This window comes from Phycomyces blakesleeanus (genome assembly GCF_001638985.1).
Source record: "Phycomyces blakesleeanus NRRL 1555(-) unplaced genomic scaffold PHYBLscaffold_2, whole genome shotgun sequence".
Lineage (NCBI taxonomy): Eukaryota > Fungi > Mucoromycota > Mucoromycetes > Mucorales > Phycomycetaceae > Phycomyces > Phycomyces blakesleeanus.
In genome coordinates this window covers 2,176,873-2,195,285 of record NW_017265135.1, presented here as the reverse complement: position 1 = coordinate 2,195,285, position 18,413 = coordinate 2,176,873, and the positions used below count along the sequence as shown (strand labels likewise).

Here is an 18,413-nt window from a genome sequence, read left to right as displayed (position 1 = left end):
AAGTACGAGTACAAGGTGAGCTAAATTAACTTTTCTGTGTGCCCTATGCTTTACTATATTATTGGATTTGAACGCTTATGCGACCCATCAATTTGATGCTTACAACACGATTGTAGCAACCATTATTCGATATCAATATATGCTACTATTTAAAATCTCTTAGAAATGATAGTATGCTATAGAAAAGAAAGGTGAAATTCTTTTATAAAATTCGTTTTAATTTGGGCCGAAGAGAATTGAAACTGGTTATTACAAATCTCTAGAATCACCCTCCCTTATTAACCTCTGCTAAAACCTCATTCACAACAAGAGGGCAATATAGACAGAATTGTTAGGTAAAATTGCATTTTGAATTTTATTCCGTAGTGTAGAAATTTCCAAATATGTATCAAGACATGATCACATCCTCTTCAAACAAAACGCATCGCAATAGTTCTGCCACAACCCAGCAGTTCAGACTATTTCCAAGCAGCTTATAACGTTGATTGAGTGTCACGCTGTCAGGAAAATCAAGATGCGGCATGCATGTTGGAGGGGAGAATGGTCTAGGTTCCTTTTTGGAATACGGTGCGTTGGGGACTCGAAGCTGGTAGCCTGGTACAGGAAATGCATGCAGGCGCGAAATTTCAGTGGGTGTTAGGAAACGAAGGCCAAGTGCTACAAGCGAGGGAGGATCATTCCAATCATATTCAGTAATCTAAATAAAGTCCCATCTGGTTAAAATAAGACTGGAAAACCAAAAAGGATACTTGCATCCATTTGTTTTGTCTGAACTAAAGACCCGCTTGTCATTATATGGTGGGACCCATATGCCTGAAAATAATATTAGTCTTCTTTCGTTATGATTATGATCGAGGGTCAGTAAGTTCACCTTTGTGACACACGAAGTTATTCTGTCAGTAGAACGAACAATGTCTACCAATCATTATCAATAAATGTTTTTGTACTTGGATCGTATTTAACAAGCCTACCTAGTCGGAACCCATGTAACTTCAGTATATATTTTGCTGGAACCTGATATTTCTCCTCTCCCCTGGGAAGTGTCTCAAAAAACAATCCCAGCTCAGGAACATCGTTTTGCATTTCATTACTACCTGAAAATGGCCAACTAGTATGTATGATACTTTTCTCTGTATAGTCAGACACCTCTTTAGTAACAGGGTTTGATCTACGACGGGCAGTAAGATAGTATCTCATGCGATGATTAGGGACACCCAATTGCTCTGGGGTCAGAAGACATTCGTTGATCTCATAATCCATGATGTCAAGTTGGCGAACAAGCTTCTCTCTAGATTGTGAGATCTGGAAGACTGCGTCAAGTCAAATATAATAAGATATATATATGTTTACCTCGAAATTCTTGACGTTCTCAACAAATATATATTTTGGTGGTGTCGAAAGCTTTGGAAGCAGATCAATTAGATGTACAAGAGCCTTTGCTCGGGGATCTTCAATATCTTGCATCTTTCCACCTCTTGTATACGGCTGTAAAAATATCAACATGCGTTGTTATTATTGTTATTAGTGTTATTTTTAAAGGTATTCATTTCATTGTCATCATGCTACTTACTTGACAAGGTGGACTTACAAGCCAGCAGCCTGCATCTAGTCTGTTATTGAGAGAAACTCATTGAGTAATTGGTGTATATCACACATTATTATTTATCGACTCACTTTTCAATATCTTTTTCTGTCAAACGATCGATTGTTTTCTGGAGGAGGTAGTAAAAAAAAAGAATTAATATTAAAATGAGAATGAATTTGGTTAATCTAGCTGTTATTTTCAGTCTTAATAAATACCTTTGAAGGATTTTTTTTAAAGTTGTGAAGATAAACCTTGTTGGCGATCTCATTTACATCAAAGGCTTCTACTACATTAGCACGGATCTTGGCTATATTAAGTGCATAATGCTAAGATCAGGTCCGATTCAAAAATGTTAATTTAATGGCTCTTTTTATTCAGGTTTTTTTTTTTAATTATTACCAATCCTCCAATGCCACAAAAGAATTCTATGCATCGAACTGGATCTGTCATGGTGTATTAATCGTGGCCAAGTCCAAAGAAAAAATTCGACTGTTGAGTGAATTTGTGCGCTCTTTGAAGTTTGCAGACTTGGATTATTTAAAGGATTTCATGGTATTAAACCTTTTGTTCCTTAGGTTATAAGAGGCCGTCAATGGCAATTTATAATAATATTAAGCATCATGCTTATATTTAATTAGATATTCTGCCTTTTCAACATGAGTTATGCTTTATGCAATTTGTAAGAACTCTCATAACAATACTCTTCAAAGTACGTGTTATCTGTGAAAATGGTGTTCAAAACAGATAAACCTATAAAGATCATGCTTTAACTAAAAGTGGTTTCCGACTCGATGAGTTAATTTGTTTGAGTATAAAATAAAATCAGAGCAAGTACCCTTGTAGACTGTGTGTTTTAATAAAAAAAAACCTTTGAGACAAAGTGATTGTCAATCAAAGGATAAGTTATATTATTGAAAGTAATGCCTTTTTCTTTTTGTAAACTAGGTACTCACTTTTGTAAAATTTTCAATGATGCATTCCTTTGTTTAAAAGCCAAGGACTATACTAATCTATTTTTTTTTCTGTCTTTATTTTACATGTTGTATATCTTGGAAATCTCACTTACAAAGGCTAGTTTTTTAGTCCCTTTTTTTCTTGGTCCTCTCACAAAGCTGCAAGAATCTAGTTTATTTTAAAAGAGACCGTCGATACAAAAACCGTTTATCATCCTAATAAATTTTCTTAATCGTGATCAAACGCACTATGTTGAACCACGGCCTTGTGGTATATATCAAGGCAAGATATGTAATTAGACTAAACAAAATACTGCTTTTTAAGCATTAAGCCTATTGACCATTACAGAAAGAGCTTTGAAATAATTTGGATATCTTATTATACAGCTACTGTCAAAATCTCGTATTGATCCTATGTACGCAGATTGTTTTTTTTTTTGTTAAAGGAATAGTTTATATCCTATCTTTCTTTTCAAGAGGTATTTTATCAAAGTCAATTCTGTGGTACTGTCTAGTTAGTCCTGTATTTCGTTTGTTTTAGCCTTTAATAAGCTATACTTGGTCTACTTCACTATACGCAACTGTATGGAAATTGACAATCGGTATTGAGATTTTTGTGTTATTGCGCAAACCTTCTTTCTTTCTTTTTTAAAATAATAATAATATATATACGAATTTCTAGATTAGTCTTAACAAGCAGCAACAGCTAATATTCAGCTCTGAATAAGACTATATTAGAATGTAGAGCATATAATAGGTTGGAAAGTAAGATAAAGCAGTAACATAAGGTCTCTCTATCTCTAATGGTGCAGATAGTAACCAAAATAAAGCGTCAAATGTGGTTACCAGATATATTATATCCCTGCAAGAATATATAATATACGGAATGTGAAACCAAATCTTCTTTTTTGGACGCGTAAGATTTCTAGACACAATCTTATCAAGCAAACATTCTGCAAGCACTTTCAACACTAATATTTTATAGTTGTACAAATCAATTTTAGCACAGTGCGACTAGTTTTTATTTCATTTTTTGTTTATTTGTTAAGAGACTTGGCTGTGTGTTCTGGCCATAGATAACTTCCATTAGAGAATGAATAGATGTATATATATATATCTTTGATTGTAAGCCTTTATTTTTTTCAAAGATCATGTTCTTTCTTTATTTATATCTTTTTCATATAACTCTTATGGGAAGTATACAGCGGCCCTGGAATTCAAATAAACCAGTAAGAGCAACCGCCTTTTTCAGGTTTACAAGCACAGTCAAGTACGAAAACTTTTGTTGACAACTGTTTTCAATCTGGACTGGCAATCGTATTTGGCCTCCGATTCCACTGTTCGACCTGGAAAGTGTATTTTGGCACCCGCCACCAGGCCAAGGTTGTTTGACAGTGTTTATTAAAGACCATGAGCAACGATAACCTAACACGTCCAGTGTACCATGCTAATATCAAGCAGGCCTTGGTTGCTGGTGCACTTGCAGGAACAGCAGTAGATACTGCCTTGTTTCCCTTGGGTAAACAACCGACTCGGAACTGTTATGTCCCTGGTACTTAGCTCATTTACAGACACCATCAAGACACGCCTGCAATCACAAGCTGGATTCATTGCCTCGGGTGGATTCCGTGGTGTTTACTCTGGCCTTCTTTCTGCAGTTATTGGAAGTGCACCAAATGGTAAACACCTGCGCTTTATTTTATTTTTAATATGAAAACAAAAAGAAAGAAATAACTCACTGGCGCATCTTGGCGTACCTATTTTTGTTTTTGTTTTTGTTTTTTGGTTCTAGCCTCCTTGTTTTTCGTCACCTACGAATCAATGAAGAGACTCCTCAGTGCCTCCATAGATAACCCGCAGTATGCACCATTTGTTCATATGACAGCTGCCTCGTTTGGTGAAATTGTAAGTTAAGTTGATGGATAGGAACCAAAGCATTGGTTTTATTACATGTGTCTCACAGCGCGTTTATCTCCCAAAAAAAAAGTCTGCATGCACCGTGCGTGTTCCTACTGAAGTCATCAAGCAACGTATGCAGACAAAGCAATTCCAAGTTACCTCCTCAGCAGTCTCGCATGTCATTCGTACCGAAGGCATTCTTGGCTTTTATCGTGGTTTCCTTTCTACTGTAGCTAGAGAAATTCCTTTTACCTGCATTCAATTCCCCTTGTATGAATACTTCAAGAGTGCCTATGGTACTTACAAGGGTCGTCCTACTGAGCCTTATGAGGCTGCAATGTGGGGTTCTCTTGCTGGTGGTATTGCAGCTGCTATCACAACTCCTCTAGATGTTTGCAAAACCCGTATCATGCTTTCTCACAAGGTAAGTCAATTCTATAGTCCAACTTGTCTATTTTTCTGATTTCGTTCTGCAGAACCAAGCCGTGAAGCAATACACTGGAATCATCTCGACCATGAAGCGCATTGTTGCTGAAGAAGGCCCACGCGCTCTTCTTTCTGGTATTGGACCCCGTGTGATGTGGATCTCAATTGGAGGAAGTATTTTCTTGGGTGTGTACGAAAAGGCTGTCAAGACCTTTGCACAGTCCCAGATGTTGGAGGATCGGCGGTAAACTTAGAATATAATTTTTCACCTTTGTTATTACATCTACAAATGATCAAAAACCTAATACATTTTGTACATTCAACTAAAATAAAAAATAAAATAACACTAACACTAACACTAACAACAACCATTGTCCCTCTTCCTCTTCCTTTTTATCTTTTCTTATTAATTACAAAATTTCAAGGTTCATATTACATATATTTTATTTATTTTGTTTTGTGTTTATTTGTTCAACATAAATGGTGTTCTAAAGATGTTTGTTTCTCAAAGCTGGACAAACTTACGCTTCTTCTCTTCTTCTACGGGCGGGGCGTCATCAATAAAATCTGATACATTTTTTGCTTTCCAGTCACGCTGAAGATAGGACAAGGCTGCTCGGTTGTAACCCATGATATCTTTTTGGCGCTGGAGTTGAGCCCGTAAGTGAGACCGGATAGAATCCAACATAGGGCGCATAAGTCTATTGGCAGCGATTTGGTTGTGATGAGTTTTAATGAGGAAGAATAGGATTCGAGATATTAAAATGATGTTCCAATTCTAAAAGACAAATAAATAAAAAAAAGTTAGTCAATATTTCCCTTAATTTTGTATATCCATCTGTCTTATGTACCTTTTTTGCCCAGCATTCGACGTAGTACAAAAGTGATGTGACCTTTGAGAATGGTAAGACCAAAAGTGCCTCATCGAGGTCATTGGCTTTAATTTTCTCGATGGTATTGAGGACGTGTTTTTCTGGAGCAATATCTCCCATGGCGAGTAACATGGGATTACGTTGAGGAATCTGTGCTGGTAGTCCGCGAGACTTGGCCTAATTCACATTAATATATATACATACATACATTAGAACCACAAACACACACACATATACAGTAGTTCGTCTGTGTATTTTTTTTTACCGATTCATATGCTTCCCATCCTTGCTTTTCTTCGTCTGCCAAATCAAGAGCTTCCATTATCCGTTCACCAGCCTTCAATGTTTCCATTGTTTGTTTTCCGGCCGAATCAATCTCCATACTGTCATTCATATCAGCCTTCTCCATTTGGCTGATAAGAGTAGATTCATAGAGCTCCTCGAGTTCCTTCTCACGCTCTTCTTCCAAAAACAGCTACAAATAGTTTTTTTTTTATCTTTTAATCAGTATAAATAAAAAAAAAATGGTTGTACACCACCAATATTTTAGAATAATATTTACCTGTTCATCCGAACGCTCCCAAATACGGATTGATCGATCGTGAGAGCCAGTAACAATGAAAGAGCCTTGTTTAGAAACTGCGAGTGCCCAAATCTCTCCTTGATGGCCCTCAAGCTTCATAATATTTTCAAACTATAGGACAGAAATTGTTAGTAAATAAATTTAACCGTTTTATGAATTAACTTTGTATATACCTTGTCACCATCCCAGTATTTGATAGTCTTATCTTTACTGACTGTGAAGAAGTAATGGGTTCCAAAGACAAACTGGACAGACATAACACTCTCCTGGTGAGCAAAGATTGATTTGTGACAATCACCAAAATCGAGACCCCAAATCTTGACGTTTTTATCCGCTGAGCAGGTTGTGATCAATGTGTTGTCTGAAGAGATATCCATAGATAAAACAGGGAGCTTTTGGAAACAAACAATTTATATATTAGACTCCTATTTCTTCTTCTTTTTTTTGGGAAACTTTGCATTTATCTATGTATGCATCTGTATTGTTACCTTGTGGCCATAGAGTGAAAGGAAGAACTTGAGTGTATCGTGGTAGAACACCTTTACTGTGGCATCCAATAATGAGACAGCTAACAAGTTTTGGTTGGGACTGTATCGAACACAAAGTACTTCATCGGACATTTTCAAAGTTCTCATATGTGTGAATGTCAAACGTTTTGTATTCTATGCAAAAAGTAAATAATAATAATCAATAACTAGTACTCGATTTCCTGAAGCAAATGGCACCAGTAATAATGAAATTATATAGACTAGACTCTCTGGTTTACTTACTGTTGCGCTTGATTTGTCTTCTACCATATCCAAATCCCAGAACTTAACATCCTTGTCGGCACTACCAGTAACGAAACCACGCTTATCTGGGCGGATCTGCATAGAGTATACAGCTCCGTCGTGTGCCTTTACTGATTCTACCAGTGAAGAAGATCCAATGTCGTAAAGTTCGAGTTCTCCTGTTTTGGTACCAATCAAGATCTAGACACAATCTAAAGAATCAGATTTTATATTCATCGCACAAATTGATATAAGCGCATATACTTACATGTCTGTTTCCTGGTAAGAAAGCACTGCAAAGTCCATAACCGCATTCAATCGATCGAATACAGCTTCTTGTCTTTACATTCCACACCTTTAAGAGGTCTTTTGATTTATATAGGAAAAGGCGATCAATACTCTGTAAACCTTAATATTTACATTCATGCATGCAAGCATATATATTTATATATACTTACTATTAGATACAGATGCAAGTAATTCATCATCTGAGCTCAGAGCTAATGTGCGAATGTCAGAACGATGACCTGGAAGATCGACTGAGAACTGTCTTTCGGGATCTTCTGGTTCTTCCGAGCTTTTATCTTGTGCCAAAGGAACATTGTATGATTCAATGGCGTTATTTGTCAGTGATACAGCAAGCTGTGGTTTGAGAAAGAAATTTGCAAAAAAAAGAGTTGGTAAAGGCATGCGTACATATACAATCCAAAATAATCCCATAATATTACCTGTAAACTTCCAGCCTTTTCAACATCTACAACCGGGCTAAAGTCGAAGCTTCGGACCTTTGCAGGTGTGCGAATCAAAGTCTGACTAGTGATTTGATCCTCAACTTGGATCTCTTCGCTGACTTCTCCTTCTTTTCCCTTTTCCTTTGCTCTCTTCTTACGTCTGTGGATCTTCTTCTGAAGTTGCTCCTGATCACGCACACGGTAGATTTCAACGCACTTGTCCGCAGCCTGGACACCAAGGAATTTTGTTGAAGGGTGGAATTGGATGGTGATGATACGATCGCGAGTCTTACGAGGCAATTGGCCGTACAAAGTAATCGCACGTTCCATAGTTGCGGGAGTTGTCAAATCTTCGTTTGTTGTATTTTCTCCGAGTGCTTCCAAAGACAATCCGAGTACCTTCCAGTTGATCTTCCATGCTTTCAATGTTGGCTCTGATCCACCAGAAATAATCAAAGTTTGATCCTTTGAGACAGCAAACGACCAGACTTCACTACGATGACCGACTACTGTTTCACGACAGAACTGTGCAGAGAGATCCCACAGTTTGATGAGTGTATCCTTTGAAGAAGAGACGATATAGCCGCTGTTAGAAACGCCCACGTTATCAACATCCATTTCGTCGTTCTCGGGTTTGGTCAAGAAGGTTAGGCAAGTAATCTGATCTTTGTGTCCTCTCAGTCTATACAATCCAGACTCGGCAATTACATCCCAGACAATAAGGTCAGTGTCTTTTGATCCAGACGCAAGTCGTGTGCCATCGCTGTCGAATGCAAGTGCTGTTACTGCTGCTCTGTGTCCGCTTAATGTAACTATGGACGTCTTTGATTCGATATTCCAAAGGCGAATGGCTCCGTCTGAGTAACTAGTTATTATTAGACACACACACACACACATATATATATATATATATTTGAGAATTTAGAAGAAAAAATCTTGGTAAATTGATGGCGATCGATCGACCGATCGCTTGATCGGTTAACTTACCCGACAGCATAATCTTTCTTGTTCGGACTCTTTGCAATGCATGTTACTTCGGCTTTGTTTCCGGGTTCTCTCCATTTTCCAACCTATTTGAAATTTAGATTTTATGAGCTAAACATGCACACATGCAAAAATAAAAAATAAAGAAAAGGCCAGGTGATGTCTATGGGGAGGATTCATGTGGCCAAAACGCACCTGAGTACCCTTCTTGAGATCCCAAATGAGCACTTCTTCAAGGGCAGGGGCAATCACAAGCTTTCCGGTAGAATCGTACAAAATGTTTGCCAAAGAGGAGGCAATCACACCAAAACTGGCAAGTGCCTCGTAACGAAGATAGGCTTTAACCATGGAGTGTGTGGATGTGTTGGGTGTCGCGAAATGACAAGAAAAAAATGAGCACCAGACCTTTCACTTTCAAAATGGCTTGTCAGTGACGGCGCATTTTTAAATAGGATTGGGTGGCTTGTCAAATGCACAATGGTAAACTTTAGGCACCATAAATGCTACTGTGGTTTATAATTCCATAGAAAAAAATGTTGCTTTTGTTATTAATGATTTGACTAGTATTTAAAAGCAAACATGGCTTTATCTCATATATATGTGTGTGTGTATGTGGCGATTACTAAATATTAGCACAATTTGTAAGATATTTGATCTGGTATAAAGACACAGTTTTCTTATTCATAGATATATATGCTCCTCAACCTTAAATTAATTTAAACTACAGTTGCTGCTCTTGACAGAAGCATCAGCTATTAAAGCTTGATATTATATATATTGGTTTACATTACATAATAGGTATTAAAAAAAAAGACGATTTTTTGCAAGCTTTTCCGGGATTTAAAGTGTGCTTTAAAGTGGGATTTTGATTGAGCACTATTTCTTTTATCCCCTTTTTTACATTTATAGATAAATACGTTTCAATTTCAATTTTTCTTGATCTCTTTTCTATTATTGTGGTTCAAAAGTAATGTCACCTTTTAAGATAGTGAGGGTGTCAAATATAATCCTATGAAGTTGCCTCTGAAATCGCTCTTGTTTCCCGTAGTGGTAATAGAAAATAAAAGTGTTCTAAAAGGAAATACTTGCAAGGTAACATGCTTTATAACATGAACATTCTGAATATTCCAGATAATATTTTGTCTGCTCCTGATCAAGCAAAACACTTAAATACATATATATATATATATATATTATTATTAAGAAAAAAAAGCAATTCAATTCAAATAGAAAATATGAGCACTTTATTAAATATGCCAAGAAAAGATGACGGGTTTCCATCTATTATAGCTATTTCTGGATAGAATGCTGAGCAATTTCGAAGGAAATAAGAATATTCCACACTCTTTGTATTTGATCTACACACAGCGTAATAAAATATCGAGCTATTACTTTTTACTTATTCACGACACAAAAAAAAATCAGTATGTATCATTAACATTTAAAAACTCAAGATTGATTCAAGATAAAGATGCTTTATTTTATATTTGAGCATAGTGAATGTATTTACTTGATATATATTTATATATTCTTTTTAAGATGTTTATTAAAATGGTATATATATATACGTCGTACACTAAGAACTTTAATTAACTACCATAAACTTTGGGCACAAATATGTCAAGGTAATAACTTTAGGAGATATCAATCAGCTGCATAAAAAAAATTATTGAGTTTTGTATAAAAGAAGTCGATCTCGATTTATTCACCTTTATCAAAATCACTTATCAATTAAGTATGGGAAACTCATCGTCAAAACAGCAGAAGGCTTTAAAGAACCAAAGGGGTCATAAACGTAGGCTATTAAAATAAAATAAAATGCCCCCAGGAACGCTCAGAGCTATGAAAAATCACGCTAATAAGAAAAATATGATTGTATAACTTTAGTCGAATCATATAATAAAAAAGGGAAAAAAGATAAAAGACACCCCAAGAAGTCTCTTAAAGAATCTTATGATCAATCTGGAGATCTTATTCAAGCAGGTGCTTTTCTCGGTAGTTTTGCCGCTGGAGCTTTTATTACTTTTTCGGACTCGGGAAGTAGCAGCTGCGCAACCGGTTGCGATGGAGGAGGAGGGGGAGGAGGAACCTGTTAGCAGTTGAATTTGACCTTTATAATCATATTTTTATCATACAACTATTGCTTTTTGGTTATATATATGAAATGTGCAAAGTTAAAAGTCCTAAGAAAAAAAAACAAAATCTGTAACAATTTTTACTCTCCAGTGTTCTACACACTTTAACAGAAAGTTTGTCTCGATTTTACTAGTAAAAAATGTAAACAAGTTACCCGATCAATCACTCATAGACTATTATTAATATCTAATAAAGTCTATAGACCTTTTCCTAAACCGAAATTATAAGCCAAGACACGACATGTCAAGTTGAACTGGTATTTATTTGTTTTTTTTCCCTATTTTCTTTAGAGAGTCTACTTTTGTTGAAGTTTAAATTGTCACTTCAATATTGTAATATATTTTTTTTACTCTGCCTATCCACGCGACTGTAAGAAATTTAAGCATCCTTTCACATTTTTTTTCTAAAGAAAAAGCTGGGGATGTTTTAAACTACAAGAAGCCAATTCAAGCTGCCATACTAAGGCATGAAAAAAGAAGAAGAATGGGCTTTAACTTTTGAATAACTGGCCACCCCAAAGTCCAAGTCTCGACCTAATCAAACACATTTGGAAATCTATCAAGTACATGATTAAAATCAAATATAAATTATACACGATCTACTATTCGAAACACGCAGTGTAGAGGGAATTGTGTAAAAATCAAAAAGATTATTTGAAGCACTTGGCTTCCACCTGGAATTATTTGTTATTTATTTAGGATGTTAAGACTACACTGTTGTTTTACTTTCTTTCTTTATGTAAGAAATATTATAAATATTTAAAGTTTCGGTGGTTTTTGAATGTCTAGTTTAGCTAAGAAAAAGAAAACGTACTTGACGTACATCCTGGAGTGTATATATCTCTTTTGTCTGTCTATGAAAAAAAAGGATCTTACTCTAAAGATTTGGTATTCCGGTCAAAGGAGCTTCGATGTCAAGCACAGCTACAAGATGTGGTTTAGGTCTTCTCGACCCCAAAAATTGACTAAAGATTATTATTATTTTGCTTAAAATAAAATAAGATATAACGGATCTTAATTTGTATATTTTTTATACAAATATATGAATTTCAATCCCATTCAAATGAAGTTCTTTGGACATCGTTTTGTCTCATTGGTGTTCTTACTCTACCTCGCTGTACACCAAACCTTCCAGTCAGCTGGTTTTAGCTACCAGTACATATATGTATATATTTTATTCCACCTTTAGCTTCCCCACATCTATTTGGTGACATCAATTCATGCAAATGATCTGAATATCTGTTTCAAACTTCACTATAACTAACTATCGATCTAGTACGTGTTGTGTAAGGAAGTGGAGGTGGGTCTATACGAAACATTCTCTACCTTTCTTGTTGCGTTCTAGTTGTAAGATTTAGAGATGATGTATATTTACTCAGCTCTGTTCAAGTATCTCAAATCGTCTCTTGTCTTCTCTTTCCCTTTTTGACATATTGTAAATGTTAAAGGATGATCATGTTAACTATAAATTAGATTATCTGACACGCTCATTAAATTGTAATTTATCTGGCCTAGAGTTCAGAAGGTGTGTTAAAATTAACCACGGCCAAATCTGCCTTTGGATTGTATGCGATTTCATGATTCTCAAAAACATATCATTCGTTTACAGTTTGTGCTCCCCTCCCCCCTAAAGGCCATACATAAATCTAGATAGTTATTTATTTATTTACTGCTGCTGCTGCTGTGAAGCGGTCGAAACCTTTTACATATAATATACATATATGAGTATGGCATTTCTTAAATATAATGCTAAGAAAAATTAGACTCCAAAAATTCAAAACCCTTTTCTTTCTTTAAAGCACCTCTTTCTTGGCCTTAATATAACTTCTTTACTACTAAAATATGTGCCTGTCTATTTCTCTCTTTGTGTGTGTGTATATATGCTTTTAAGATAAAATCAAAGCCTTCAACACTTTGTAACCAAGAATACTCGGAGAATCAAGATTAATCGTATCCCCACAATAAATATATATAAGCCAAAATATCTAAAACGAGCGCTCAGATCTATCCTTTTTCTTGGCTTATTATAAAAAATCAATATATATTTTTATAATAATAATATAAAAATAAATGAAAAAGGACAGAAAAAAAAAGTTATACATACTACACACTCATTTATATATATATTTTTATATATAATTTTTTTTTGTAAAAAAAAAAAAAAGAGGAACGATAGAGAGCGAGAGAGAGCGAGACAGTAATGATGATTTTTCATAGAAGAACAAGGCAACTTGTAATCTCTCTAGGAATCATCAGTTTACTGTGTGTGTTATACTATGTATTTCATTTACAGACATTAGATGATCAGCCACTACGAATGAAAGGTTATGCTCATGTTACTTTACCCCTTAATCACATTCCAAATGCAAAATGGGAGTGTACTGGTTCTGACAGGCACAAGTCTTGCATTGTCGAGAATCTATGCATTGATGCCCAAACAGGTGAAGCAAAAGAAAAAAAATGATAAAATTTATGTGTATATACATATATATATATTTAATATATTAATATAATGTACTGTGTGTAGGTGGATTCATAGTTGTTGATGATGATGCTATTGTAGAACCATTTAAAGTCAATGTAATCAATGCCGACACCATGGCAGACTGGTATTTTGAACCAGCTATCAAAAGGCGCAGTTCTCTAGACTCTAGTCCAACCCCACTAATGAGCGACACATTGTTTGTGTACGGACTATATTCTCCCAGACATTATGCACACATGCTCTTTAATGGCCTGATACCTCTTTACAAGTAATAACTAAAATAAAATAAAATAAACATAATAAAAATATTTCCACAAATGCAGCAATAGTAACAACAATGATAATGATAATAATAATACTATTTTAATTGTTATTATTATTATTATTATCTGGTAGAACAATGCGAAACCATCAAGCCAAGCGTACCAGTTGGACATATCGTGCCCATGTAGCTATGCAGGACGACCATGGTGCACCTCTACTGACCACCAGAATAATGACCGACGGAAAAGACATTGTGCGACAAGGGTCTGCTCTTTCTACGGACCAACAGATGCTCCTACCACACCAACCCATTTGCTTTGCAAAGGCAGTTGTCGGATCTGGGTTGGCCTGCTCGTTGACAAGCTACTGCCACACTCCAATTTTAGCCGAAGAATATGCCGCTTTCCGTGCAGATACACTAGGAAATCTTGTGCACCAACATTTGTGGGACACCAATGTGATTGCCAAAAGCCAAGACCAAGGATTGGCCTGCGTTCGTAACATGAAGACTACTTTTGTTCGACCTACGCTAGCCAACGGTAGTGGAGATGGAGCACTTCCGCCGGTAGAGAGAACAATTGCAATTATCAATCGACGATCGCGCCACATTACCAATATCCCCGAGGTTATAGCAGCTCTGCAGAGAACCAATGCGACGCTGGGGATACATTACGTGATTAATGAGATTGACTTTGATGAAGGATGCTCATTGGCCAGTTCAGCCTATTTACTTGAACACACCGATGTGTTGTTGACCCCGCATGGATCGCAGGAAGCTGCGGCTTTATTTATGAAAGACAATGGAGTTGTGCTGAGTATTGATGGACGAGGCTACCAAGAAATATGGTTTCATTTTGTTATGACCGCTATGGGAAGACGGTTCTACAACTTTGAGGCAAGTACAATATTATTTTTTATTATTATTATTTTTTATTTTAGAAAGACAGGCGGGTTATATGTATATCTTTATTCATTGATAGATTGAATTATTAATTAACTAATAATGCTACTAGTGCCATGAAGATATATGTACAGAAATTGACCGCAAATTGTTTGACAAGATGAGAAACATATACAAATTTCCAATGATTCCATCCGAAGAGGAGATCCAGGGCTGTCTGGCTTGGGAGAACGGGGTGTTGGTTCGGGACTGTTATCGTGCGCGGTTGAAAGAAAGACACATATACAGAGAAGATGACGAGGCAAGACTTGTGGAAGGGATATCAAGCTATCTCAAAGACACGCCTAGAAAGGTGAATGTGGCGCGTCTGATGCCATTCCTGGAACGGACATTGAGAGAAATGAGCGAATTTGAGCATGAAAACGCAGACTATCGTATGATATGTGACGCTAAGAAATGTTGTGGTGATGCCTGCGAATGGGCACTCGAGACGGTTGTGTATGGATCTCAGCTTGAGGGGAGAATGAAGGCCTGGCCTGATAAAATAGGGGAACCTCAAGGCAATTGGATCGAGTAAAACCTTTATGATTTCTGATGTTTTTTCTTTATTTATTTTTATATACTAGAACCTTTTCGTACTATAAACACACATCATATACTTCGATTTTTTTTTCAACAATAAAAATAAAAAAAATAAAATTGAAATTGAATTGAAACCCACCTTTGTTCATTTGTGGTGTAGTTTTTTTTTCTTTTGATTCTTGAATCAACGCCAAGATTGGGTGTTTATTGGTTCATTTGAGTTGCCTTAAACAGCTGGCCGGCTTATTTTAATTTTAATTTTAATTTTAATTATTTTATTTATTTATTTTATACTTTTAAATAGATTATTATTATTATTATTATTATGTATTAAATTATTTTGGCTATAAAAACAACTCAAAAATTGACTAAATCTCCAACTCTTTTTCTCATTCTTATTACATCCAAAGTACACCACCAAACAATAACCAAAGCTTATCCAATCAACAAAACACTCTAAAAAATCCAAAAAGTTTTAAAAGTTCAAAAAACATTTGATTTCAATTCAGTTCAATTCAATTAAAGACAAGACAAAATGTTCTCTCGTATCATTACTTCCATTCGCGACCAAATCAGCAAGCCGCACCCTGACACAACCAAAGGCCCTTCTGCTCAACAGAAGAATTCAGATGTCGAAGACGAAAATGGGGTTCATCTGACACGGTCTCACTCTCTACAACCTACGGCTCTTGAGGCACGCCGACCATCTGTGACCGAAGCGATTGGGATTCAGAACGTTGACAGCCGAGGAAGAAGACGGTCTAGCACTGTATTTGGTATCTCCAAGGTGTCTGTTGATGATTTTATGCAAAAAGACCTTGTCTCCAGCTCATGGAGTTAAAGAAAGAAAAGAAGCACAAGCAGATCTAAACAACATTTCTTTGGTCTATACCCTCTTTCCTCCCTTTATATATATATATATATTCATGTATATTATACATTATTGTCCTTTCTGTAAATAATTCATACTTTTTTCAAACAAATTTCTTTAGTTTTCCCCTTTCAATTTCAATTTTTTATTGCTTTTTTTTATTGTACCTTTTTTTATTGTTAATAATAATAAATATAATTTACTTATATAAAGTACTATATATTCAATATACAATGTACACAATGTAATGTATTGGTATATTTGAATCAGTTACGCTTTTTCTTTTGTCTTTAATGAATCAAGTAACTATAGCAATTTCTCTTTATTTGCCATGGTTTTTCTAGAACAATAATGACAGGATGGTTCCTTGTGTTTTGTTGGCATGGTGAATTTTTTATTTTTTGAAACTTGTGATCAAGATCAATTTTAATAGGTTATGACTATTGTACTATTGTTTTTTTTGAATGGACGCTTCCAATAGGATACAATGCATTAATATATCTTATACTCATATCCCCCACTTATACCCACTCCCATACCCACTCCCCACTCCCCACTCCCACACACACGCACACTAACATAATTGGTTTTTTTTTGTTTTTGTTTTTGGGTTACTGGTTTCTTACCAAAAAGAATATTTTTTTTATATTAAATAATAATAATAATAATAATTAAAGGACCATTACACACTGTAATATATATTTATTTATGATAGCCAGTTTGCTAATCTGTATTTGGAATCTTTGCCCCTTTCGATTTATTAATCAATTGATTCTATTATAGAATATGAAACAGCTTGGTTAAAATATTATAGATGTTTAATTCGATTTTAATGTTCTGAACCCTTGTCTTGCTTTGTGTTCTATTGGTCAAGAGTCTGAGTATTTTTAGATTTATAGTAAGAAAAAAAAATAAAGGATGAAAATAAAGGAGGATTTTGTATTGAATACAACACAATTCATTGTAAGCAAAAAAGAAAAAAGAAACGAAAGCACTGTTATATGTGTATACCATTTATATTCTTTATTAAACAAGACCTGTGCTTAGAGATGATTCTGGTGAAATTTATCCTAACGAAAATACGGATGCTACATACAACACACCCTTTGGGCACTCCGCTAGTTTCACAAGGTAAATGATCATATAATTTTATTTTTACCTTATCACTGAAACTTTTCTTTTTTAATTTTATTGGTCATCAAAAGCCAGGCTGTGTATTTTGTGTGTTATTTGTTTATAAGCAAGTTTTTTTTGTTCACTTTTATAATGAAAGAATAGATTCGATCATAAATGAATTGCTACTATTATTTTTGTACTTTATATATATATATATATAAAAATATATCTGTAAATTTATACCCATACTGTGTGTATTCTGTGTGTACTCTGTGTGTACGCTGTGTGTACGCTGTGTGTACTCTGTGTATACGTTGTGTGTACGCTGTGTGTAGCCATGTATTATTTCAACTACAAAAGAGTACACACAATGACATCAATGATAACATAGACATGCAATTTATATGTGTACTTTAGAAGACTGAAATTATTCAAAATGGACGATTTGTTATTGAATTCACAAGTAGTATATTGAATATACATCATACATCATATTCTTTTGGGTTCTACACGTTCAAACTACATTAGTGTCATATCCTTTGTACTGTATTTGCTTACACAGCCCTGGCTTTGTACATTTTGGAATATCACCCCGTGCTGTTTAGATTTTATTTTATCATTGGCTTTATTCCTTGGTTTAGAATAGATATACAGATATACATACATACACACACACATATATATATATATACTTACGTACACACACACACACAAAAGAGCAACAAGGTTCTTGACGCCCACAAACACAAACCCAAACATATTAGACATACATAGGTACAAAAATAAATATATATTAAACATAAAAAAAAAGTATAAATACAAGTACAAAATAAATCAATAAAAAGGTACCCATTTTTACTTGCTTCTTTTTCTAAAAACAAAACCTTCATTCTTTTACCTTTACTTTCATCTACCTTCCTCTACCTTACCTATTCAAAGTCACATCATGTCCATCTGTCCATTCACTTTACCTTCCCTGGTCCGCAAGCACTCCATTCCCTTAATACGCTCTCAGCAAAAACACTCCCACAAACCATCAACAAAATATTCTTATCGTACCTGTCCCATATGCTCTGAAAAACTACTGGTCCGTATACACGGTGCCTTTGTCTACAAATGGATCAACTTACACTTTTCTGCCCACCACCGAGATCTAATGCACGTCGTTGTCAACATACAATCCCTTTAATACACGCAGCACATAAGACACATACCATACCATATCATGCAATATCATACTCACTCACTCACCCACT

The 18,413-nt window shown here is 35.3% G+C and overlaps 5 protein-coding genes across 5 annotated transcripts; 3 read left to right on the top strand and 2 right to left on the bottom strand.

Annotated features, from left to right (window-relative positions):
• Positions 1-1,185: 1,185 nt before the first annotated feature.
• Positions 1,186-2,026, bottom strand: PHYBLDRAFT_93858 (hypothetical protein; the record flags this gene model as incomplete). The annotated part of the gene is made up of 6 exons (XM_018443839.1): positions 1,186-1,302; positions 1,351-1,485; positions 1,571-1,610; positions 1,675-1,712; positions 1,801-1,911; positions 1,985-2,026. Coding segments are annotated over 6 exons (483 nt in total), but the record flags the coding sequence as incomplete, so codon positions are not given.
• Positions 2,027-4,081: 2,055 nt separating this feature from the next.
• Positions 4,082-5,111, top strand: PHYBLDRAFT_56499 (hypothetical protein; the record flags this gene model as incomplete). Its single annotated transcript, XM_018440216.1, has 4 exons — positions 4,082-4,217; positions 4,331-4,443; positions 4,526-4,861; positions 4,914-5,111. 4 exons carry the CDS (start codon positions 4,082-4,084, stop codon positions 5,109-5,111), a joined length of 783 nt encoding a protein of 260 aa, XP_018297804.1.
• A 173-nt stretch (positions 5,112-5,284) lies between these two features.
• Positions 5,285-9,151, bottom strand: PHYBLDRAFT_130148 (hypothetical protein; the record flags this gene model as incomplete). Its single annotated transcript, XM_018429341.1, has 12 exons — positions 5,285-5,641; positions 5,715-5,912; positions 6,001-6,210; positions 6,298-6,429; positions 6,492-6,710; positions 6,807-6,980; positions 7,089-7,289; positions 7,357-7,454; positions 7,547-7,730; positions 7,817-8,684; positions 8,807-8,889; positions 8,999-9,151. The coding sequence occupies 12 exons, from the start codon at positions 9,149-9,151 to the stop codon at positions 5,369-5,371; spliced, it is 2,793 nt and encodes a 930-aa protein (XP_018297803.1). The 3' UTR covers positions 5,285-5,368.
• A 5,166-nt stretch (positions 9,152-14,317) lies between these two features.
• On the top strand, positions 14,318-15,307 carry PHYBLDRAFT_157329 (hypothetical protein). The gene is made up of 2 exons (XM_018433599.1): positions 14,318-14,582; positions 14,701-15,307. The coding sequence occupies exons 1-2, from the start codon at positions 14,547-14,549 to the stop codon at positions 15,163-15,165; spliced, it is 501 nt and encodes a 166-aa protein (XP_018297802.1). The 5' UTR covers positions 14,318-14,546; the 3' UTR covers positions 15,166-15,307.
• Positions 15,308-15,705: 398 nt separating this feature from the next.
• Positions 15,706-16,011, top strand: PHYBLDRAFT_58807 (hypothetical protein; the record flags this gene model as incomplete). Its single annotated transcript, XM_018440384.1, has 1 exon — positions 15,706-16,011. One exon carries the CDS (start codon positions 15,706-15,708, stop codon positions 16,009-16,011), a length of 306 nt encoding a protein of 101 aa, XP_018297801.1.
• Between the last annotated feature and the right edge of the window lie 2,402 nt (positions 16,012-18,413).

Excerpts from the sequence above, each read along its gene's own strand:
- PHYBLDRAFT_157329 (XM_018433599.1), top strand. The coding sequence starts at position 14,547 with ATGACCGCTATGGGAAGACGGTTCTACAACTTTGAG. Across the intron at positions 14,583-14,700 it reads GACGGTTCTACAACTTTGAG|TGCCATGAAGATATATGTAC; the intron begins GCAAGTACAATA and ends TAATGCTACTAG.